The 24798-nt window shown below is 38.2% G+C and overlaps 2 protein-coding genes across 3 annotated transcripts in view; one reads left to right on the top strand and one right to left on the bottom strand.

Moving 5' to 3' along the window:
- Window positions 1-6718, bottom strand: part of LOC396706 (U2 small nuclear ribonucleoprotein auxiliary factor 35 kDa subunit-related protein 2) — a 115090-nt gene extending 108372 nt beyond the window's left edge. The window contains exons 1-3 of the mRNA XM_085009129.1: window positions 6670-6718; window positions 3509-3638; window positions 3105-3184 (exon numbers count right to left, since the gene is read on the bottom strand). Coding sequence (XP_084865255.1) covers window positions 3105-3184; window positions 3509-3638; window positions 6670-6718 — 259 coding nt within the window. The remainder of the gene's footprint in view (window positions 1-3104; window positions 3185-3508; window positions 3639-6669) is intronic.
- Window positions 6719-7655: 937 nt separating this feature from the next.
- Window positions 7656-24726, top strand: LOC100624590 (ATP-dependent RNA helicase DDX3Y). Of its 2 annotated transcripts, XM_013991064.3 has the most exons (18): window positions 7656-7786; window positions 8419-8577; window positions 10647-10707; window positions 11883-11930; window positions 15982-16111; window positions 16990-17148; window positions 17223-17322; window positions 17931-18066; window positions 18929-19014; window positions 19268-19366; window positions 19445-19605; window positions 19839-19983; window positions 20216-20360; window positions 20587-20768; window positions 20846-20963; window positions 21443-21596; window positions 21892-22025; window positions 22245-24726. In XM_013991064.3, exons 2-18 carry the CDS (start codon window positions 8503-8505, stop codon window positions 22322-22324), a joined length of 2013 nt encoding a protein of 670 aa, XP_013846518.1. In that variant the 5' UTR covers window positions 7656-7786; window positions 8419-8502; the 3' UTR covers window positions 22325-24726. The 2 variants fall into 2 exon arrangements, with proteins under 2 accessions (XP_013846518.1, XP_013846519.1); XM_013991065.3 differs by lacking the exon at window positions 8419-8577.
- Window positions 24727-24798: the final 72 nt, after the last annotated feature.

Genomic DNA, 24798 nt, shown 5'->3' with positions numbered 1-24798 from the left:
ACAGACACAGTCCTAGATAAAACCCGTGTGTGTGTGTGTGTGTGTGTGTGTGTGTGTGTGTGTGTGTGTGTGTGTGTGTGTGTGTGTGTGTGTGTGTGTGTGTGTGTTTAGGGCCCTACTCATGGCATACAGACGTTTCCAGGATAGGGGTCAAATCAGAACTACAGCCACTGGCCAGTGCAAGAGCAACAGCAATGTCAGATCCTAGCTGCACCCTACACCACAGCTCACAGCAACATCAGATCCTTAACCCACTGAGCAAGGTAGGGATCGAACCTGCAATGTCCTCATGAATGCTAGTTAGGTTCATTTTCGCTGAGCCACGACTGGAAATCCCTAAAGTCTTTTTCTAAGCAAGTACACTATTATTTCAGCAATTTAAATTAAAACAAAAGAGGCCCTCTCTCTCTCTCTCTCACTCACACACACACACACACACACACACACACACACACACAAGCATGAAAGGTTGGTATCGCTTAACTGACGCAATTGTTCAGATAAATAAATTATCTAACCTGGCACTGAGGACTCACACAATTATTTAGATAAACAAATTACCTACCCTGGCACAGAAGAAATGTTTATGAATTTCCCACTGATATCACTGCTTAGATAGAGCTGATACTCAAAAATATATGCTGACTCACTTAACTCACTTAACTCCCCAAATCCCCAAAATCGAAGTCAAACACACACACTCCAAAGAGGTGATTACAAACAATTTGAGGTGTACCATTTTCTTTAAAGGTATAATCAAATATATACACCAAAAAAATACATATGTGTATATACCAACATACACTTAAATACAATATATGTAGTTATATTATATATGTAATTTATTTAAAACACAGATTCCTGTTATAGTTTGTAACTTGTTTTTTACACTTTATCTTAGTTTTTGAAAAAATAGTTTATTTCAAGTTACCCAAGGTTGATCAGGATGCCAAATTGGCTACTCATAATTAAAAGGTCTACAAATCATTAGCCAACTCACTCTAATGGTAATAATCACTATATATATATATATTTTCTTAGGGCCACACCCAAGACAGATGGAGGTTCCCAAGCTAGGAGTTGAGTCATAGCTACAGCTGCTGGCCTATGCCACAGCCAGAGCCAGAGCCACAGCCACACAGGCTCCAGGCCAAACCCGCCAGATCCTAAATCCAGTGAGCAGAGGCAGGGGTTGAACCTGCAACCTCATGGTTCCTGGTAGGATTCGTTTCCACTGCACCACAATGGGAACTCCAATCACTGTATTTTAGACTCAGTACTGTTTGCCCACGCAGTGCCTGCTATAAGCAATGAACAGAAGTGCTCTTTATTCTACATTTTCATTAAGCTCATTAGATAAAAACTGTGAGTCAGAATGTGGACTACCAGGAGTAAAGCTAATAACATAGAGACAACTAATTAGTTTTGGATATGACATAAGCATATACAATAATGAAGAAAGAGGAAGCTATTTCTCAACACACTAAATCTGCCAAAGGAGATTATGCACCTGACTCTACCAAGGTTTGTAGTGAGCATACTTTTAAAGGCAAAAGAAAAAAATGCAATACAAGGAAACATCAGCCATTACTGAATTTAAAACAAGGAAAGAAAAAGAGAAAGAGGATTTATAAAACTGTATGCTAGAAGAAAACAGATTAAATAAGCAATGCGAAATAGTTGAGCATTTTAGGAATGAAAAAAAAAAAAAATACGAGTGTAAATAACTCCAAATTACTATTTTCCTTTTTATCCCGTTGTTTTGTCCTACCAACAATTGACTAGTTTCCAACTAATAACAGAGACATGCACTTGAACCCACTGATCTTTCCATTCCAAAATATTCCGTGTACTGCTCCAAAAATCAAAATCTGGGAATACCAATGACCAATGAAACATCTCTGTTTATCTAAGCTCAAGAATCCTAGTACTTGAGGTCATATCTCTCTACTTCAAGAACTGTCTTGGACAATTTAATAAGCAAATAGTGTAAAATGTGAATGACAACCATTATGAGCCAGAACTGTTGTATGATTTCAATGCATCCACATGCATTTATAACTAACCATTTTGGCTCAGACAATAATAAGTTTACTGCACTAAAGTGACAGGTTTATATAAAAATGTTAGGGTACACCATATTGAGGTCCAATAACATTATGATCGGCTGTATAAATTACAGTTTCCCACTGAAAATAAGGGCAACTCATATGAGATGCCAAATAATCCAGTCATAGCTATCAGTACCATAATTATGTACTATCTGCTACACGTAATCTGTAACATAACAGTAACCTATATTTAACTAGGTGGTATAATTTTATTTGGTTTTATTTTTGTAACTATACAGCTTTACAGTCAAGTAAGATTTTCTTGATAGTTATATGTTTATATGTAATTAAACAACAACAGTACGATTACCATTTAGGTCAGTATAATATGTGCTACATTACTCCACTATGAGAAAAACTTGCACAATATAAATTAAAATCCTTGACCAGCAGTAATTTTACAAAGAAAAACATTCACTAAACATAGTACTTAATATGTGTTAGCTGAGGAAATTCACAATTACTGCACCTGTAATGTTAGGGTTTTTTATATATACTTACACATAGGAGTTCCTTTTGTGTCACAGAGGAAAGGAATTGGTACTGGGCACCATGAAGTTGTCAGTTTGATCCCAGGCCTCGCTCAGTGGGTTAAGGACCCGGTGTTGCCATGAACTGTGACGTAGGTCATAGATGTGGTTCAGATCTGGGGTTGCTGTGGCTGTGGCAGCTGTAGCTTTGATTCGACCTGGGAACCTCCATATGCTGCAGGTGCGGCCCTAAAAAGCAAAATAAATAAATATATATACATACGTAAAATGAATAAAATATAAATAAAAAATAAAGTAAATACACACAAACATAGTTAGTGGTTGGTGAACATACCTTTAGGCCTTTTCTTTAAAATGTCAATATGGTATCTCACATGGGAGTAACAATTTTATTTGGGAAGCACTGCAGTTCTTAATCAGACTCTTTAGTGTGGCCTCAAGTTAGTGTGAGAAGTTCGAGAAAAACTTCACACACAGAAAATCAATATTAGAGTCCCGTTACCTGAGTCTCTCAGTCGAGCGAGTTCCTGCCGACGTTTCTTTCTTTTCTCCTTCTTTAAGGCGGCTCTATACCGCTTGTGGCTGGAATATCAAGATATAAACCAGCATTAATGGTCACATCTGCAGCGGTATCTGAGCTCCTCTCTCCTCAACGTCCACTGAAAAATGGTTCTAGTTCTGGGGAATGAAATCTTGCTTTTCATATTTTGATTACAAACCACTTAGCCACACCGCCTCACGTTTCCATACTCAGCGGGTAATCCTTCCCCATTCCGCCACTCTTTTTCTAGTCTGCTTCAGGAACACACTGACGCTCGCAACAGTCCCTGACAACCTTAAGCTTGAACGGCCGAGCCCAGTCCACCCCGACTCTTCTCTCCCATTCACTTCTCCCAGGCAGCTTACTTCGGTTTCCCAGGAAACATATTCTCAGGGCCCGCCACTTTACCCCACCACTCTGCACTTCGGAACAGGCCGGAAAGGGCGGGCTTTATGGCGGAAACGATCACACGCAAGCGTAGCACCGCGTTTTCTCCTGTTGTGAACCAAAGTTGGATAGTAGGGAGGCTTCTGTCAGAATCGCGTTTTCTCAGGGACCGTTCAATCACCTATCTTCTTCCCGAAATTTTTTCTGGGGTTTTTTTCGTATTCTGGAGGTAATTCTTCTCCACTTAGCACTTTACGAATGATTTCATCGCTGTATTGTGTGTCTTGTGACCAACATGCTAAAATCATCTCTCTTCTTTCCCTTCACTCTTCATTGCCAATTCTCACCCTCGCAGACGCAGCACCTAATAATGAAGGTCCGCACTATGACCCCTCTTTCAATGGCATAAATAGGGAACCTAATCCTATGGGCAGGGGGTGCAAATCCTACCTACAAGATATTTAAAACTCGAGCCAGAAAAGGAGCAGTATATACATAGATAATGTATGCTATGTGCAAAAATGTTTAGGTAGGGAGTTCCCGTCGTGGCGCAGTGGTTAACGAATCCGACTAGGAACCATGAGGTTGTGGGTTCAATCCCTGGCCTTGCTCAGTGGGTTAAGGATCTGGGGTTGCCGTGAGCTGTGGTGTAGGTCACAGACGTGGCTTGGATCCCGAGTAGCTATGGCTCTGGCCTATGCTACAGGCTTGTGGCTACAGCTCCGACTGGACCCCTAGCCTGGGAACCTCCATATGCCGCGGGAGCGGCCCAAGAAACAGCAAAAAGACAAAAAATAAAATAAAATATTAAAAAAAAAAATGTTTAGGTAGCATAATCATCTCAACCCGACCCGAAGGTTTTTTTTTTTTCCTATGACAGAAATAAACGCATAAAAAAAAATCTAAAATACGTTTTGAGCTATAACGGCATGTAAAATTAACGGGTACAAGACATTAGTTTCATGATTTATACGTTGTAATATGATTGCTCTTGTACCAATAATTAGCACCTCTTCATTTATGTAATCATTTCTTTCTAAGTTTTCTCTTAGCAAGTTTGATGATTGTTAAGTATAAAATTTTTCTCTATTTGTTAGACTGTTCATTAGCTCTCTCTGACTTATCTACTACTTGTTACAAGTTAGTATCCTTAAACAACATCTTAATTGAGTTTTGAAGGAATAAGACCTGTAATAACACCTCTCATACTATTTTGCACTTTATTGATTTCACCCATCTGCTTCTACCAATAACCATAATTGGATTTAGTCATATACCCTATACAGATAGACTAAACACTGTAATTTCACCTCACGGCTGTATCTTTAGAGCAATTTCTGGAATGAGGAAAGGCAAATGGAATGCATATTCCAAGGACAAAGAAGAGAATGGGGGAGTTACCGTCACGGCTCAGTGGTTAATGAATCCGAATAGGAATCATGAGGTTGCACGGCTCAGTGGTTAATGAATCCGAATAGGAATCATGAGGTTGCTGGTTCGGTTCGATCCAAGGCCTTGCTCAGTGGGTTAAGGATCCAGCGTTGCCGTGAGCTGTGGCGTAGGTCGCAGACGAGGCTCGAATCCCGAGTTGCTGTGGCTGTGGCGTAGGCCGGCAGCTACAGCTCTGATTAGACGCCTGGCCTAGGAACCTCCATATGCCACGGTAGTGGCCCTAGAAAAAAGACAAAAAAAAAAAAACCTTTCTCTTTTCCTTCTTAATTTGATATTCCTATCACAATGAACTGATTAGCAACACATCCTAATTGTTTTCAACTAGGTATGTCTATGAGTTATAATTAATTGAAAATAGAAAACTGCTTAGTTTTCCGATCTTTTTTAGGTACACCAGTGACAATTCCTGCACTCTAGAAGTACTCAAAAGTAAAATAAGATTCAAACTCAGTTTAGTCATCCTGTCTTATGGTTGCTAATCTGAACATATACATAGAAGAGCTGTAAGAACTCCTGACTTCTGAATCTTAGCCCCATACATGCCCTGCTCTGCCTTAAAAGAAAAATTAAGAGACCAAGAATAATCATTAGCGCTCTATTACATGAATGCATAAATATGAGAATTGGGTGAGAACCTAAATATCCTCAAACCTATTGCTTCTCAAAAGAAGATTGTGCAATTTTGTGTGAGTACTTTTGCTTATGATGACTGGAAAAGGCTATTAGTGTTTTTGTAGGCTTGGGGAGGAAGGCATGTTAGTTGCCCTGGAGTACATTGAACTGTTTTCTGTGTAGATAGGATTTTTCACAGGGTGAAAATCTTGTTTATCAGAATACTTCATCTACAGTGTCACAGCTCCACATCTTTGGATGTGCATCCTCTGTTTCAATGACAGCAATCTATAATTTAAAGAGAAGATATTGGTAGATTTTAAACACAGTGTTTTTGGCAAATCTCCACTCAGGAATGCAAATACTGCAATTAAAGTTAAATTTGTAATTGCTTTCACAATTTTGGAAAAATTATCACCACCAAAAAGTTTTATATCCTTAGTTGAAAATGCATTTGTTTGTATTCTTGGCACATGGGGTAAGCACTTGACTGGTCTCACTGGGGCAGTGTGGGATTTTTACATATTAGATATTTTATTATACATTATTTTCCTTCTATTTGTATTAGACTTAGGTCGTGTGAGGGAGAAACTGTGCATCTGTGCATTTAATTTATATCATCTGTCAATTTAATTTCAGAGTGGTAAAAGCGTTGACAAAATATTTGCCTTAAAAAATGTGTAACTTGGCTTATATCCAGAAATGGCAAAGCGGCAAAGCAACTTGTTCTAAACACATGTAAATGTTAACGTTTTGAATCTGAAAAAGCAGAATACTGTTTTGTGTGGTAAATGTTTTGAGACTGCAGCTTGTAGTTTGTTGAATCCCAGAAGTAGGCGATCCTAGTATTTAACCTCTGTCTTCACTGAGGAACGGATCTACACATAAGCTGTCCCTCACTTAAAACCAGGGACCAAGTAATCAACATATTTTCTCATTTGAGCGAACCACGGCACTAAATCGGAGTAAGGGACGTAGAAGACAGCCGCAAAAATAGACTCCTCCCAAGGCAGTGGCCCACTTCCCTGAATTGCCCACTCAGGCCGTGGCCTAAGTATAACAGCCTAGGTCCAACCACTTGAGTTTGTATCCCAGGCTGATTCCGCCAACAGTCCTGGGTCCATCGGGCCCTGGGAGTCGCCTGGGGTTTTTAAGAAGCAGCAGTTCCCAGTGGGTTAGCAGACAGAGACCACTAGGGAAAAACAAAGACTAAGGCAGCATGGGCGCCTAAAGTGTGGGGGAGGGGCGAAGCAATGTTCCCAGAGAGGCGCGTCATTCACTATATAATTTTTTCATTATTCCCTCACCACGTGACGCGACTGCAGGAGCTACAAGCGCACACTCGCCGTCAGGAAACCGGAGAGCACTCGAGTTTCTGGCCAAGTCCCCTCCGCTTCCCTTTCCCCCTCCCCCACCCCCGCTTTGCCCCTCTCATTCACCTTCCACAGAGTCCTTCAGACCACCTCTTCTTTCGCCTCTACCTTGAGACTATTCAAGTCACCATTGATAGCTCTACGAAATGGCCAACGCGGCCGACGCCTGGGGTCAAGTGACCCTCCATCTTCTCGGAATCAGGGCTTTTTGACTAGTTACGACTTTGCGGAAACTTCCCCAAAGGTGGGGGAGGGCGTGTTAGAACGTGACATTTTACAAAACTTCAAATTCTTCCAACTTAAAGAGAATGGGACGGAAGAGCGGTAGAGGAAGATAGGAAACTAGGAGGGCGGGGGAGATTGGGGGATATTCGCGATAAGGTTAAAACGTGCAAACTGGATGAAGGTGGGACTCTGCAAGTTTTTGCTAGCCCCCCCAACTTCCAAAACCCTGGAGTAGGGGGGGTTGAAAGAGAGCTCTCCCGAATTCTGAGAGCGTTTGGGGGAAGGGTCCCCCCAACATCAGAAGATCCCGCGAGATTATGACTAAACGAACGCTAGCTGGCGGGCAGAAGTAACGGTAGCCTTAAAGGGATCGGGGGGCGGGGGAGTTGAAAACGCTCGGGTTACGTGCTGACGTAACGCGGTCGAAGCGGGTATATTTCCGCCTGACCAACTGTATTTTGGCGAAGTGTAGGTCCGTTGCGTGGCGTTTAATATCTGGATGCGCTGCCGCTGAAGTGGGAAGTTTGGAGTTCTCGCTTCTCTTCAGGCATGAGTCATGTGGTGGTGGAAAATGCGCTTGGTCTGGACCAGCAGGTAAGCCGAAATGTTCCTGTCTAGTAGGCTGTCTGTACCGACCCTTTCTCTGGCTTAACGGGGCCTATGGCGGAGTACTAACTTGCCATCTTCACGTCTTATCCTGGGTTCCTTTGGTTCCGGTGGGTACACTGTGGGTAAACGAAAAGAGACATGCAGACCAGGTGGAGGTGGAGTGGGAAAACTTCCGTTGGTAGCACTAATTTGATCGTAGCTCTTTTCGGTAGGCTTATATCTAGCCAAAGTATTATATCGGGCCGCGTACAATGGCGTCTTTTGTGTGCTTGCGCCCTCTCGCAGGTGCGCCCACGTGCGAGTACCGCGACCATGTTTCGTCTCGACCGATTTGGGTCACACTGTATAGCACCGATTACAACCCCACAGGTGTCGTTGGTTTTACGCCAAAGGTGGACTGTGGCAGTGGAGTCGGGGCAGGGCCTCCTGGCCGGCTAATGGCGGCGGCCTCCTTTGTTCGGTCTGCATGGTTAGCTGTACTTGGGTGCTTTCACCGAACGCCTAACCGTTTATGTTCTAGGCCACCGGGTGCGTGCTGGCGATTTGATTATAGAAAGTGAAACTTTGTTTTCTTGTTTCTCTCGCGGGCCACCTGCCTCTGGGCTATCACTGTTCAGTGTTGCGCCTGACTAGGCCTTGTTACCAGAGTGGAAAGTTTTGTGACGCAGAAGAGCCGGAAAGGGATACTGGGGAGGAAAAGAATGGCCGCCGCTTGCTTCTCTCCACTCCTGTCTGCGTATAATGAAGTTGGACTTAGGCACGGAGACTCCTGGGAGGTTAGGAATCTGGAATTGCTTTATTTCCTATATTTAATTCAGAGAGTCATTGAATGGCCGTTAACCCGACCGTGCCGTTTTTTGGCGGTGTTACTCTGTGTTGTGTTTTTAAATTAAGCGTTTAACTTTGAAGTTGATCAGATGGAAAATAACCAGAAGAATCGGTGAGCAGCGCAGATTTGATTAGCTTGGTATTACTGATTTGGTTGTGTCTGAGACGAAAAATAGAAATAACGCAAAGCCAAGAGCCTGTTCTCTTCAAGTATATTCCTTTTCTTTTACGGTGTAGAGAAGTGGGTAGAGAATAACGTGAGCTAAGAAAAAAAGGCTTAAGTTGCAGGCTTGCTTGCCATTTCTGGGAAATCTCCATTTCGTTTCTGCTGTGTTGCCTCCAGAAAAACTCCAGTCGTTTGGAATCTTAACAGCTTATTTCAGTTTCTTTTTTTAAACGTTTAAGAGTGGTATTGATTTAGGGCATAAACCTTTTCCAGACAGTATTACACGAACTCCTGAATTGTGAAACAAAACCTGATGACACTATCTGATCCAAAATACTATTGTTGGAGTTCCCATTGTGGCGCAGTGGTTAACGAATCCGAATAGGAACCAAGAGGTTGAGGGTTCGATCCCTGCCCTTGCTCAGTGGGTTAACGATCCGGCGTTGCCATGAGCTGTGGTGTAGGTTGCAGACGCGGCTCGGATCCCGCGTTGCTGTGGCTCTGGCGTAGGCTGGTGGCTGCAGCTCCGATTGGACCCCTAGCCTGGGAACCTCCATATGCCACGGGAGCGGCCCAAGAAATAGCAAAAAGACCAAAAAAAAAAAAAAAAAGACAAACAAAATATTATTGTTACATGTAATACATTTGCAGGGATTTGACAGTACTCATCTTAGAAGCATTTTTCTTCTGATGATAGGTTTAAGTTAATGCCAGCACTTTGTTAAAATGAAACTTGATAGGTTAAAGAGAGGGTGGAAGTTGAAAGTCTTTGTCACCAGTACAAGCAATCACATGAGTAATATTTTCTGGGTAATAGGATCCATTTAACACGTAATAACGTGTGCTCTGTAGATAATTAGAATTTTTCAGTAAACAAATTAGACATGTAAAAGTTGTGACAGTTGAAGAGTATTATCTTGATAGTGAATGTTATTTGGTAAAAATGTACAGCTTTGAATGTAGTGGTTGTAAATGTTGTGTAGCAAATTTACTTTGCAGATAGGTGGCAGTATTCTTTGTTTTTTTGTCCCTTTCACTTTTTTGGGGGGATATATAATTTTGCACTACTAGTTTGGTTAGTTTTCATGAAATGCAATAATGAAATAATCTTTTTTCCTGCAATTAATGAAATTCTTCAGTGTAAAGGGACAGGTAGGAATTGATGTTAAAGACCCCTCTGGTAAAAGCTGATGCCTTTGTGACTATTAGTCTGTTTGAATTAGAATCATCTCTAAAATGGAAGATAGGAATACTGCCTTCCAGTAGTAAGGATTAAATGTAAGAAATGCTACAGTACTCACTAAATAATCGGTGGTGGTGTTACTGCTTAGGAATTTATTCCAATTTAAATGGTTACATAAAATCTTTAAGGAATAAAGAAACTGAGGAATTTTTAAGTTGCTCTAACATTCTTCAGGTATACTTTTCAATCTTAAAAGTGGGAAACAGTGGCTTCAAGAAAATGATGTTAACTGTTTAATTTGGTGATTAAAAAGTTTTTGCTAAGGAAAACTATTAGAAAACTTTTGAATATATATATTTAAACCATCTATACTGATGTATTGAACCATCTATACTGAATGAATTTGAACTTGAGAGTGGGTTGTACCTTTTGCATTTACTGTAATTTGTAGACTTTAAGAACATTCTTAAAAATGTTCTTAAAATGTTATTTTGCCATATAATAAAGAAAACATTTACTTTGGCATATAAATGCAGACAGTAGCAGGCTAGTAAATGCTAGGGTTGGACTGGAATTTAGGACTTGTTTTCTCTTTTTTAATGCTATATATGCCTGATTTTCCCTTTAGTGTAGTGTGCTGACCTGTGAGGTTTTAATATCTTTTTTAGTTTGCTGGTCTAGACCTGAACTCCTCTGATAATCAGAGTGGAGGAGGAAGTACAGCAAGCAGTAAGTAAAATTCTTCTATACTTGTAATCTTTATTAGAGCATTAATAACTCAGTATACTTAATTTTTAAGTTTTTTAAGTTCCATAAATGTATAAACTTATGAAGTATTTTGGCATGTTTGGGTGTTTAAAGGACACTGATGATTCTTTTTGAGTGGAAAAAAGTTAATCATTTAGAAGAAAACTTATGTAATATTCACACCTTTAGAAGACAGTTATTTCCAGTATGAATCCTGGACAGAGGTGGGGATGAGGATCTGTCCATCACTATTGTGAATTGACCTCAACTGTATTAAACTAATAAGGGGAATCTGTAAAATAGTATAGGTATTGCTTATTTCCCATAAAGAACCTGAGTCTTATTGGTGGAACTAGGCTCTACTGATTCTTGGTTGGTAATTAGAATTTAAAATATTACCCATGTTATTAAGTACTTTTGAAAAAAGTTAAAATTTCTCGAGAAGAGTGGGTTTTCTGAGTTGTTTTTGTTTATTTAATTGGTGCTTGTTTGATTGTGTTAGGGTTAGATAGGGTTAGTGTTAGGATTAGGTGGGTAAGGACAGGAAGTTGGTAGTATAATAGATCTCAGCTCTGACCCATATTTCCAAGAAAAGCAGCCAAAAGCTGCTTAGGTTCTGGTTAATTCATCATCATTATTAAGAGGATTAAATTACACCAGTAGATAGTTTGGAATACTTATTGCAATCCAAAGGTTATAGATTTGTTAATCATCACCTAGGCTGTTGAGTTAATTTGGGGATTTCAACATCACTATCAATTCCTTCTTGGAATCATTTTTCCTTTTCAATTGTCATATATTTTTTAGTCTTCATTTTACCAAAGTAGAAACAGACCGTCTTGTTGAATAATTGAAATTAGTTAATTTAGTACATATTCTTTTTCTCTTGGTAGCCTGCTCATTTTATATAGTCATGGTTATATTTGTTAAATGTTACAAATGTTGAAATGTTCTCTGTTAAAAAAGCAGAGCCTACTAAATACCACTAGTAGGTACGGAAATGTATTTGATTTTAGGTGTTTTTGTTTTTGTTTTTTTCCTGAAGATAATTTAAGAATAGAGGTTTTAAAGGTTTATTTTCTAGGACCAGGTTTTTGATAGACGTTTTTGTAAAAAGCCTTGTCTTGGAAGCTTTTAATTTTACATTTCTCTTATAGAAGGTCGATATATACCTCCCCACTTAAGGAACAGAGAAGCGTCTAAAGGTAGGTGGTTATGACAACTTTGTATCTACCATTTTCTGTTTAAAAGTTAGAACCAGGGAAATGCAGTAACCTGAGAAGTTTATGCAGATTTTCCCTCTGTGCTACTTTATGTTTTTAAGAATTGGCACTTCATAACTTTGACAAAATTCATCTAATACTGCAAAAATGTATAGTCCTTATTTCTTTTCTTTTCTTTTTTTTTTTTTTCTTTTTTGCCTGCACCCATAGCATATGGAAGTTCCTTGGCCAGGGATTAAACCTGGCCACAGCTATAACCAGAGCCACAGCAGTGACAACACCCAATCCTTAATCCAGTGAGCCACCAGGGAACTCCAAGCTCAAGTTTTCACTGGCATAGTTTGACTAGTGCTCTTTATCTCTTTGGAAACATTGACAGTTTGCTTTAAATTTGAAAGAGGTGAGTTTGTATATCTGGGGGTACTTTATTAAATAAAACCACAAAACAAGTACTTCTTTTGGCTATCTTGAAACATTGCCACAGTCAAAATGAGGTTTTGTAGAATAGTTACGTGTTGCAGGATTATAGCTTTGTACATATTCAAAGGTTAGAGAAGTTGTTTGGTCTCAGCCGAATTTCATTTGAAAGATATTGTGTGAAGTGTTACTGAAACACATGGTGTTCTTTTAATATTGTTTTTAATGTAGAGTGATAGGTTATTAAAAACATACTGTTGTGAAGGTTGTTAAGAACATACTATTGTGTGTGATTCGAGTGCTGTATATCTACCAACATGGTTCCAGAAATTTTCAGTTGAAGGAAAGGTCAGGAAAAGTCTTTAAAACCAAAAGATGGTAGATAAAGTACAGGGGTGGAAGGGTGAAAATAAGCTAGTTTGTGCCTTTATATAGTGTCTCCATATGTAGTCTGTTTCCAGCATTAAACATTTAAGTCTGTATACATCTACCAAAAGATTGGTTAGGTAATGATTCCTTTTTTCAAAGTAACTGCAGTTTCTTTCATCATTGGTATTCCTCAATGTCTGGCTGGGATTGCATCCAAGTTGTAAGTGCTTCAAAGAGGGAGTAAATGGTACCTTAGAAAGTTAAGAAATACAAGAGATCTTTAAAATCTAATTTTTTTCTGCAGCTAGCAAATACCGTTGGTCAACTTGCTGACTAAAGTAGAGGAAGTTAATGTTATTAACTTGTAAACTGCAAAATATTTAATAAAATGTCAGGAATCTATTTAAATTCTTAGCTTGGTTAGTTGTTGAAAGAGTTAACTTTTGTAACCTTCCTTTTATGTATCTGCAGTTTGCCCTACAGACATACCCAAAAGGATATTGGACAAGGATGAGAGTTTTCATTTTTTCCTTGGTATACATGGTTCTCACTAAACTTACAAAGTTGGCATGGTATTGTTGGACTCTTAAGGATTTAATAGTAATATATGTGATTGAAAAGCGCAGTAGCAGTTATAGCAAGTGTAATTTTGGTGGTTAATACTGAAACAGGAGCTTCAGCAATACCTGAATGTGAAATTAACTTGAACTCTTTGAGATCTTCTTGAGGATGGATTGAGGAATCTTAAGTTACTGCGGGGTTTATTTATTTATTTATTCATTTATTTGTCTTTTGTCTTTTTAGGGCCGCTCCTACAGCATATGGAGGTTCCTAGGATAGGGGTTGAATCAGAGCTACAGCTGCCAGCCTACACCACAGCCACACAATGCCAGATACGAGCCGCGTGTGTGACCTCCACCACAGCTCAACAGCAGCACTGGATCCTTAACCCACTGAGTGAGGCCAGGGGTAGAACCTGCATCCTCATGGATACAACTCACATGCATTTCCAATGAGCCACAATGGGAACTCCAGTACCGTGAATTTTAAAATGACTTAAGGGAGTCATACTAGCATCCATGAGGACTAACACATATGAGGACGTGGTTTGTTCCCTAGCCTCGCTCAGTGGGTTAAAGGATCCAGCGTTGCTGCGGCCCTAATGTAGGCCTGTGGCTAAAGCTACATTTTGACCCCTAGCCTGGGAGCCTCCTTATTCCAAAGGTGTTGCCCTAAAAAGAAAAAAAAAAGACAAAGGCCGAGGTAGTTCATGAATTTTTTTTTTCTTTCTTTTTTTTCTTTTTGCCATTTCTTGGGCCGCTCTTGCGGCATATGGAGGTTCCCAGGCTAGGGGTCGAATCGCAGCTGTAGCTGCTGGCCTATGCCAGAGCCACAGCAACGCCAGATCCAAGCCACATCTGCAACCTACACCACAGCTCACAGCAACACCAGATCCTTAACCCACTGAGCAAGGCCAGGAATTGAACCCGCAACCTTGTGGGTCTTAGTCGGATTCACTGAGCCATGATGGGAACTCCCAGTTCATGAATTTTCTAAATGTAGAGTTCTTATGGGAAAATTCAGTTCTTCTAAATGGTTTGCTCTTTAACACTTTAAGTTGTTAAGGAATCATGGGGAAAAAACAAGGTAGCTTTCGAATGTAGGTACTTGTATGTGTTTTTGAGGGCATCTTGAAAGTCTGCTGGAACACTGAGAGTATTAAAACTCCTTTTATGTTGACTGATGTTGTTAACGTGAGCCAGTATTGTGTTCTCGTTTTTTTTGTTTGTTTTTTTTTTCTTGTGCTGCACCTGAAGCATGTGGAGGTTCCCAGGCTAGGGGTCCAATTGGAGCTAAAGCTGCAATCCCAGCCACTGCAACATGGGATCCGAGCCACATCCGCAGCCTACACCATGGCTCACAGCATCATCAGATCGTTAACCTACTGGGCAAGACCAGCGGTTGAACCCACATCTTGATGGATACTTGTTGAATTTGTTTTCTGCTTTGCCACATCAGGAACTCCCCAGAATTGTGTTAAGTATTAAAAGGTAATTGATTGGTCATCTTTATATCACTACTGCTAGTTTATTACTAAGTTGCCTTCTCCAAGTTCTTCCAGTGAAAAAGTCTCTTGTTTTTTACTGTGCAACATACTATATAGAGCCCACATAGTGGTAGTTCAGTGCTTACAGTTTGGAGCAGCATCCTTTACAAATTTTGAAATTCTGTATTTCAGTATATATGACTTTTTCTTATTGGTAATCATTTAGCAGGTTTCTTAGTTTTAAGTTTTTCTGTGTGAATTGATTACATGTGAGATAACCTTTTTTTAGCTGGGAATTCCAAAATTTATATATGCTGTACAGTATATATTTTAAATTGTTTGGGGAGTTTCCGTTATGGTGCAGTGGAAGCAAATCTGACAAATATCCATGAGGATGCAGGATCAATCCCTGGCCTCACTTGGTTAAGGATCTGGTGTTGCTTTGAGCTTTGGTATAGGCTGAAGACGCAGTTTGAATCTGGTGTTGCTGTGGCGGTGGTGTAGGCCAGCAGCTGCAGCTTCAGTTCAACCCCTAGCCTGAGAACTTAGATAAACCCCCGTTGCAGCTCTAAAAGGAAAAAAATAAGAAATTGTTTAGCTTTTGTATTTAGGGTTTGTGAGGTTAATATTTAAGGATAAGACAGAACTAAAAAGCTAACATAGAGTTGACCTAACTACTGCTTTTGAGGTTACAAATTTGGAGGGATGGAATTGGCATTCCTCTGAGCAGTCATACTTTGTATAAAGAGGCACGTCACACAGTCTTGTCCAAGTAATCATATGGTATAGGCCTCTGTTTTACTAGTTTTGGTATCTAGCAAACATTGACTAACATGAACGAAACTTAAATTATTAGTATGACAATATGTGATATGTAACAATAGTATACTTGTGTTCCATGTAAGCTCTTATACTCTCAAGATTGCATCATTCAGTATGATGTTCTTATTCCATGAGCTTTTTTTATGCTGTTGTTATTCCATGAGATTACTTTGCTTAAGACAAATTTTTAGTGGAAAAGACAAAGACAATGAAAATTCTGTTTGCTATTGAAAAGTTATCTCCATCTTAGTTCTCTTTTCCAGTGTTTTGATAATTGCAACAACCCTTGGTTCCAGAAGGGTAGGATAAAGGTTGTGCCTTTGAAAAGACAGGAATCTTATTCAAAGTATTTTGACCTCTAATTTTTTTTTTTGGAAGGATATTATGATAAAGACAGTTCAGGATGGAGTTGTAGTAAAGATAAGGACGCCTATAGCAGTTTTGGGTCTCGAGATTCAAGAGGAAAACCCAGTTACTTCAGTGATCGAGGAAGTGGAACAAGGGGAAGGTAAATTATTCTCAGCTTGTGACTGTGTATACAATAACATTTTAGAATCAATACTTACTAGTTTGATGTGTTCTCATTCTTTGTACTTTTTTTGACATTTAATCATGATTTTTTTTTAATTTAATAGATGTGTCCTAATACAGATTTTAAGCAAAATACTGGTTTAGTAACTTACCTTTAAAGGGTAAATACTAAACAGAGTGTGCTGTTTGACATAATGAATGTTAATTTTATTTATTTATTTATTTGGTGTTTTTAGGGTAGTTTAATCATTTAGTTCATGATAGTTTAGTCACAGTCATTGCACAAGCATAAAAAATTAGTCTTAAGAACTTAGTATCTGGCTAGTCCAGTATTGTTTTGTAAATAACAGGAGTAGAACTCTTAAGCTTCTTATTATTTTTGTGACCTAGTAGGTTTTTTTATACATAATCACAGGTTAATTAGAATATCTTATTTCACAGATGAGGTAGCCATTATTGAATTGTTCACATATTTTTTTGTTTTGTTTTGTTTTTTGTTTTTTAAGGCTGCATCTGTGGCATATGGAAGTTCCCAGGCCTTGAGGTCAAGTCAGAGCTACAGCTGTCAGCCTATGCCACAGCAAAGCCAGATCCAGGCTTCATCTGCCACCCACACCACAGCTCATGGCAATGCCAAATCCTTAACCCACTAAGTGAGGCCAGATACCACACCAGCAACCTCATGGTTCCTATTCATATTTGTTTCTGCTGTGCCACAGTGGGAGCTCTGAATTATTCATGTCTTTGAAATGTACTTGTGACAAGAAATTTCATTCCTCTATAAAAGTATGTTTCTAAAGTGATGGTATTTTCCTGGCTAGGAACATACTCTTACCAATTTGTTTTGCTCTTCAGGTTTGACGATCGTGGACGGAATGATTATGATGGTATGGGCAGTCGTGGTGACAGAACTGGCTTTGGCAAATTTGAACGCAGTGGACACAGTCGTTGGTGTGACAAGTCAGATGAAGATGACTGGTCAAAACCACTTCCACCAAGTGAACGCTTGGAGCAGTAAGTTTTTGACATTTATGTTGATAAGAAGCTTACTACCTAGTATAACACGTGTGATAATCATTTGATTTCAGGGAACTGTTTTCTGGAGGAAACACTGGAATTAACTTTGAGAAATATGATGATATACCAGTAGAGGCAACTGGCAATAACTGTCCTCGACATATTGAAAGTGTAAGTAGTTTTAAAACTGTTTGTTTTTGTTTGGTCTTTTTTAGGGCCTTGCCCGTAGCATACAGAGGTTCCCAGGCTAGTAGTCAAAATGGAGCTAAAGCCGCCTGTACACCACAGCCACAACAATGGGGGATCTGAGCCACATGTGCAACCTACACTACAGCTCACAGCAACGCAGGATCCTTAACCCACTGAGCAAGGCCAGGATGGAACCTGCATCCTCATGGATACTAGTCTGATTCGTTTCTGCTGTGACGCAAGGGGAACTTCTAACACCACTTGATTTTTTTACAGTTCTCTGAAGTTATTATTATAAATCTCAGTGTGTTTTGCAAAAAGAGACTGAGATTTACATCATGACTATGAGTAATCCTAAAATAGAAAATATGTCAAACATTGTAAACCCCCAAAACTGTTAGATTAGACTCAGAAGTCCATCTGCTTTTACCTAAATCTAGAGCAGCTATAAATGTGATCACAAATACACATTTAATTGGTTACTTTCCATTCTTAAGTTAATATAAAACATTTTAGGAGAAAATGGATTTCTCGTTATGTGTGTTTGATCTAATTAAACTTCTCTTTGTATGTGTTTGATCTGGTTTAAGTTCAGCGATGTTGAGATGGGAGAAATTATCATGGGGAACATTGAGCTTACTCGTTATACTCGTCCTACTCCAGTGCAGAAACATGCCATTCCTATTATCAAAGAAAAAAGAGATTTGATGGCTTGTGCCCAAACAGGTAAGTTCAGTAATGAAGAATAAAATTTAATATCTTAGTGTGTTTTCACTAAAAATGGTACATTATTTATGGGGGCTTGTGTCTTAACATTTAATCTGATTTATATAAAGATTAGCTAGGGCTCTCTTTTTGTCTTACGTCTTTGGATCTTTGGATATGAAACTAGTGATTTCATCAGGGAATCTTGATTGGGAATTCTGTGGCAGATTGTCAGCCGATTAATATTGAACTCAGAGGGAAAGACAACAGTATAATTGAACTAGGAAATTGTAATTAGGGAAGAGTGTATGAGTCATAAGATGTAAATGGGGAATGGGGAATAGGAGGGCTGGCTTAAACTAGTGTTTAGTCTTGTATCAGAACTTGGTATGGTAATAAATGGGTATGGGTAAAAAAAACTAGAGTTTTGCCATTTATAATATTTACTTCTTAAAAGAAATAGCTTTACATCTTTTATGTCTTAACTGGGGCCTTTGGGCCAGAGTCAGCACCTGTTAAAGTTCTGTTGCAGTACTTGGTACAATGACTTTCATTTTGCAAAGTAAGAGAGACTGATCTACATAGTCTTTTACTGTAAGACTTCAGAAGTTTGCTGACATTTTAGCAGTTAAAGAATAACACAAATTGATGCCACTTTAGAAGCAAAATGATTATGTTCTTGTACAAATTAAATTACAATGAAGTGTATGCTGATGGCATTACTGGGATCCTTTTGCAAAATGGATCATGAAGTCATTTGGCATTCTTTGCTTAGCTGTGTAAATATATTTTTCTGAAAATTAAAATTTTTTTCTTTCAGTGAAAGGGTATTTCAAATACTTTATTACTATTTAAACTTAATAAGCCAGTATTTTCTTAACAGGGTCTGGAAAAACTGCAGCATTTCTTTTGCCAATTTTGAGTCAGATTTATACAGATGGTCCAGGCGAGGCTTTGAAGGCTGTGAAGGTAAAATATTTCTTTATAAAATTAGTTTATGGTTTTTGCTTAGAAAAAGTTTTCTAAACATCCATTGGACCGTTTCTTTCTAAACAATGCCAAATACACTTTATTTCCTTCTTAGTCCATTTACTCAGTGAAAACCAACCCATTTTTTGATGTAATCTTTAAATTACAAAGGGAATTTTGCAATCAAGAACTACAGCGACTACAGAAAAGTTTTGACTCTTAGAATTTAATTTATGTTGTACTTGTTTCTTAGGAGAATGGAAGGTATGGACGCCGTAAACAATACCCAATTTCCTTGGTTTTAGCTCCAACAAGAGAATTGGCTGTACAGATCTATGAGGAAGCCAGAAAAGTAAATATACATTTTACTGATTACTTCACTGATTTCTAATGATGTCTTTATGATCATCTAACAAATTATTGCTTGCAGTTTTCATACCGGTCTCGAGTTCGTCCTTGTGTGGTATATGGTGGTGCTGATATTGGTCAGCAGATTCGAGACTTAGAACGTGGATGTCACTTGTTAGTTGCCACTCCAGGACGCCTGGTGGATATGATGGAAAGAGGAAAGATTGGGTTAGATTTTTGCAAGTAAGTTAATTTTCATATATGGGATGTAATTTCTATATTAATGGTTATTAATTTTTTTATTTTAGTTAATCTGTGGTTCATTGGAACAGAGTCAAATAACAGCTAATTTAGTTACATGATCTTTGTTTCACATATATTGAATTATGAAGCTAGAATGACTGTATTAGCATAATTACGGAGATAACCTTGATCACTTTCTCATGAAATCCTAAACTGAGTCATTTTTATAACAGATACTTAGTGTTGGATGAAGCTGATAGAATGTTGGATATGGGGTTTGAACCTCAAATACGTCGTATAGTTGAACAAGATACTATGCCACCAAAGGGTGTTCGCCATACCATGATGTTTAGTGCTACTTTTCCCAAGGAAATTCAGGTAGTTCCTTTTTTAGAATGTTTTCTTTTGTAAGTGATGTTATCTTCAGATGATGTTTTATTTTTATTGTTTTGGCTACTCCCCTGGCATATTGGAGGTTTCACAGGCTAGGATCAACCCTAACCACAGCATTGACAATAGTAGCACTAGATCCTTAACCTGCTAAGCCACCAGGGAATTCCTTGAGATAATTTTTATAAAGTAGAAAATAAGACTTTCTTCCCTTTTCCAGATGCTTGCTCGTGATTTCTTGGATGAATATATCTTTCTGGCTGTAGGTAGAGTTGGCTCTACCTCTGAGAACATCACACAGAAAGTAGTTTGGGTAGAAGAGTCAGACAAAAGGTCATTTCTGCTTGACCTCCTAAATGCAACAGGTAAAGTTCTGAGAAAAAGTATTAGGTATAAGGGGACTGTTTGCATCTCTTTAGCAATAACCTAACTCTGCCCACCTTTCTAGCCATTAAAACCAAGTTTATTTTTATTTAGTTCCCTGTGCATGTGTTCTGAGTGCAAAGAGAGATAATAAACTAGTTAATATTTAGCTCAGGCAATGATGCTAAGTTGCTCTTAGTAAACAGAACTTTCAATGTGATTTTTCAGGGAAGGATTCACTGACTTTAGTTTTTGTGGAGACCAAAAAGGGTGCCGATTCTTTGGAGGACTTCTTATACCATGAAGGATATGCTTGTACCAGTATTCATGGAGACCGATCACAGAGAGATAGAGAGGAAGCCCTTCACCAGTTCCGCTCAGGAAAAAGCCCAATTCTAGTGGCTACTGCTGTGTGTATATTTTTAAATTTTGAAATTATACATGTTTAAATATTGCTTTGTTTTAACTAAAAAAAAAATTGTTTTAGGTGGCAGCAAGAGGACTAGACATTTCAAATGTGAAACATGTTATCAATTTTGATTTGCCAAGTGATATTGAGGAATATGTACATCGGATTGGCCGTACAGGACGTGTAGGAAACCTTGGTAAGGTCTTCAGTTCTTTGATGGCTAGATGTAGAATCTTAAAGATTTAGAACTTTATTTTCAAGGGAAAGTTGCAATCAAGTATCGGAGATTGTTTCTTTTCTTTTTTCTGTATGTTTGGGAGCACACCCACAGCATAATTGAGTTTCCCAGGTTAGGGGTCAAATTGGAGCCGTAGCCACTGGCCTATGCCATAGCTACAGCCATGCGATCTGAGCTGAGTCTTTGACCTATACTACAGCTCCTGGCAGTGTTGGATCTTTGACCCACTGAAAGAGGCCAGGGGTTGAACCTGCGTCCTCAGGGATGCTAGTCAGATTCATTTTCAGATTCATTTCTGCTTAACCACGTCGGGAACTCCAGAGATTGTTTCAGTCTTTAATTTTGTTGTATTACAAATTATTACAGTTTTATTTAAATGTTCTACCTGACTACTTTATGGAAGCCTAGACCTGATGTACTTTTTTTTGGACTTATAGGCCTTGCCACCTCATTTTTCAATGAAAGAAATATAAATATCACAAAGGATTTATTGGATCTTCTTGTTGAAGCTAAACAGGAAGTACCATCTTGGTTAGAAAATATGGCATATGAACATCATTATAAGGGTAGCAGTCGTGGGCGTTCTAAAAGGTACAGATTGTTTTCAGCCTTCATAATTAGTACTCTTTGTATGGGATAGAGAATTATGTCCAAGGTTAAAACATTTCCACTATTTACATATTTTAGGGAGGGAATATTTTTAGGAAGGGTGACATGGAGTTAAACGCCAGTCCTTAACTTCCGAGGCCTTTGGAAACAGTAGGGGAACTAACCACATACAAATTCAGTTGAAACTGAGGATTGGGGTGTTCTGTGCATGAAAATTCTTTTAATTCAATTTTGCACTTACAAAACCACCAGATAATGTTTTCCCTTGTTATAATAGATTCAGTGGAGGATTTGGTGCCCGAGACTATCGACAAAGTAGTAGTTCTGGAAGTTCGACCTTTAGTAGTAGTCGTGCAGGCAGCAGTCGCAGTGGTGGAGGTGGTCACAGCAGCAGCAGAGGATTTAGTGGAGGTAATGTTAATTATTCACCTATTATATTTTTGGCAAAGTCTTTTTTTATTTTCTTACTCTTTTGAAGCATAGTTTATTAGAAAAATATCATTTCCAAAGAACACAGAATCCAGTATTCTAGATTTCTTTTTCTTAATTAGGCTTGTATCAAAGTACTTTATGAAAAGATGGTTAAAATGGCTGAACTAATTTTTTTTTTTTTTTAACATCTCTTAATAGGTGGCTATGGAAGCTTCTACAATAGTGATGGATATGGAGGAAATTATAACTCCCAAGGGGTTGACTGGTGGGGCAACTGAATCTCCTTTGCAGCAAAGTCACCCTTTTAAAATAAAAATTTAAAAAAAAAAAAAAAAAAAAAAAAAAAAAAGCTAATATGGAAACCACATGTAACCTAGCCAGACTATATCGTGTAGCTTCAAGAACCTGCAGTACATTACCAGCTGTGATTCTCCTGAAAATTCAAGGGAACTGAAAGCCAAAAGAAGAAAAGAAAGGAACAGTCAAGAGTCCTGTTAAGAAGTTGGTTTGAATACGTAATTACTGTAGTTTGGATTAACTCCCCTCCTGCTTATTTCCATCCCAAACTGCATTTATAATTTTGTGACTGAGGATCATTTGTTTGTTAATGTACTGTGACTTTAACTTTAGACAACTTATTATTTTGATGTCCTGTTGGCTCAGTAAAGCTCAAATTATCAGTTGTTTTGACAAAATAAATTTACAGAATTTGGGCCAAAATCAAACCTTGGTGCCAGGTTAACTTAACAACTTAACAGGAATCATCAATTCATTCATAAATATAAGGGGAAAAAACTTGGGTGGTAGCCTGCATTAGGACTTTCTGTTATTTGCAAATTGGGAGAAAAACATCTTTGGGCAGAATTAGTTTCTAATGAGGCAATCTGTCAAGTTCTGACTTGCTCACTCTATCCTGGATAGGCATTTAGAACCTTGTAGTCTTTAAGTAAGCCATTCCAGCCATGGCATGTATGCCTATAGCTATACATTCTCAAAGAACTATTCAAAGTTAATGTAAGAAAATATAACAATTCTCTTTTTAATGTTTGGGTTATTTATTTTAAGCTAAGCAAATGACATTATTATAGGAAATGTTTTTAAGTTTTGGTAACAGAAGTGTTTGGGGATATTTCACCTAATTATAGTTTTTAATGCCTGCCATAAATAAATTGGCCGATGATGGCAGTGACCAGTCCTCTTATGGACCTGCTTAGATTTTGGTCTTTAATGCATGCTAGTGTTGATGTTTTTTGGTCAAGAGGATATGGGCAGGAGGGATTATGCAGCAGGCTTTATTTTAATGGCAGATTTTTTATTACTCTGTTTAAGCTGCGTTGAAATGTTAAAATAGCTTACACATTTGTAGACTTAGTAATAACAAACTGAAATCCTTGAGATCACACAGGTTGGAAATATGTACTAAACTGCACAAGGTGTTATTTCGGTGTAGTGCAGTTTTACTGTATTTTAGTTGCATAGGTTTCCATTATATTTGTGGTTGCTTTCTGCTAAATTTGGCCAAAGATGATTGTTCACCAACTAAAAATGCCTCTGCCACTTGGAATTCTGTGCTGATTTTCTGATTGGAATGTAGTGATCTTTACAGATTAAAATCTTTACAAAGGCATAAGAAGGCAAGAATTTCTTAAAAGTGCAATAGATTTTCAAGCGTATTGTGCCTTGTTCTAAAACTTTATTAAGTAGGTGCACTTGACAGTATTGAGGTCATTTGTTACGGTGCTATTTCAATTAGTATAGGTTTAGATTCTTGTACATTTGACCCATAACTTTTTACAAAGTACTTATTTTATTGCACATTCAGAGAATTTTATATATATATATAGATAGATATTTGTCTTGTGTGCGTGTCCTTAGGCTTCCAATCTTTTTTTTGTCTTTTGGAGATTGTTGAACGCAGCTTGCAAGAACTAGATGCTAAAATTTTATTTGGGACCATGGAATGAGAGTTGAGAGGAAATCTTATTTGCACACGACAGATTTTAGATACTTTTTGCTGCTAGTTTGTTTAGTATTTATTGAACATTTTGACAAATATTTATTTTTGTAAGCCTAAAAGTGATTCTTTGAAAGTTTAAAGAAACTTGACCAAAAGACAGTACAAAAACACTGGCACTTGAATGTTGAATGTCACCGTATGTGAAATATATTTCAGGGTAGTGTGAGCTTTTAACGTTAAATCCTATTAAACTTGAGTGAAATTAAGCAGACCCAGCATTAGCAATGTCCGTAGCTATAACTGACAAAATTTAAGAGAAAATTGGCAACTTGAAGTTAAAACATGCCAAGGTTTCGATACATGTGTCTTAAAATACTAATGAAACACTTCTAAACACTGATGTGAGGTCTCCATGTTTTAAAGTGTTCTTTGGAGTTTTGTTTAGTTACATGTTTTATTTTGTTTAGATTTCAGTGTCTGGCATATTGCAGTTCTCAAACATGTGGTTGGTTATCTTTCTATATTGCCATAATCAGTGACTTTTACATTCAGTTTTGTCACCCAGCAATATCAGTAAATAAGAATGGACTTAAATTTGCTGAATGTAGACATTAAACCTCAAGTCACTGTAAGTTTAGTTATTGCTTATGTATTAGTTTTAGATGCTAGCACTGCATGTGCTATGTTTATTCTGATTTTACTAAAATAAAGAATTGAACCCAATCTTTGCTGTTAATTGTGAGTTAATAAGAAAGGTAGAAATGAATTTGTGGTCTCAACATGAGGAGAATGAAA

Source organism: Sus scrofa, chromosome Y, assembly GCF_054392235.1.
Source record: "Sus scrofa isolate SSC_HxYL_T2T_F1_AM1 chromosome Y, Sscrofa_HxYL_maternal_Yorkshire_Landrace_v2.0, whole genome shotgun sequence".
In the NCBI taxonomy this organism is placed as follows: domain Eukaryota; kingdom Metazoa; phylum Chordata; class Mammalia; order Artiodactyla; family Suidae; genus Sus; species Sus scrofa.
This window is presented reverse-complemented; position numbering and strand designations above follow the sequence as displayed.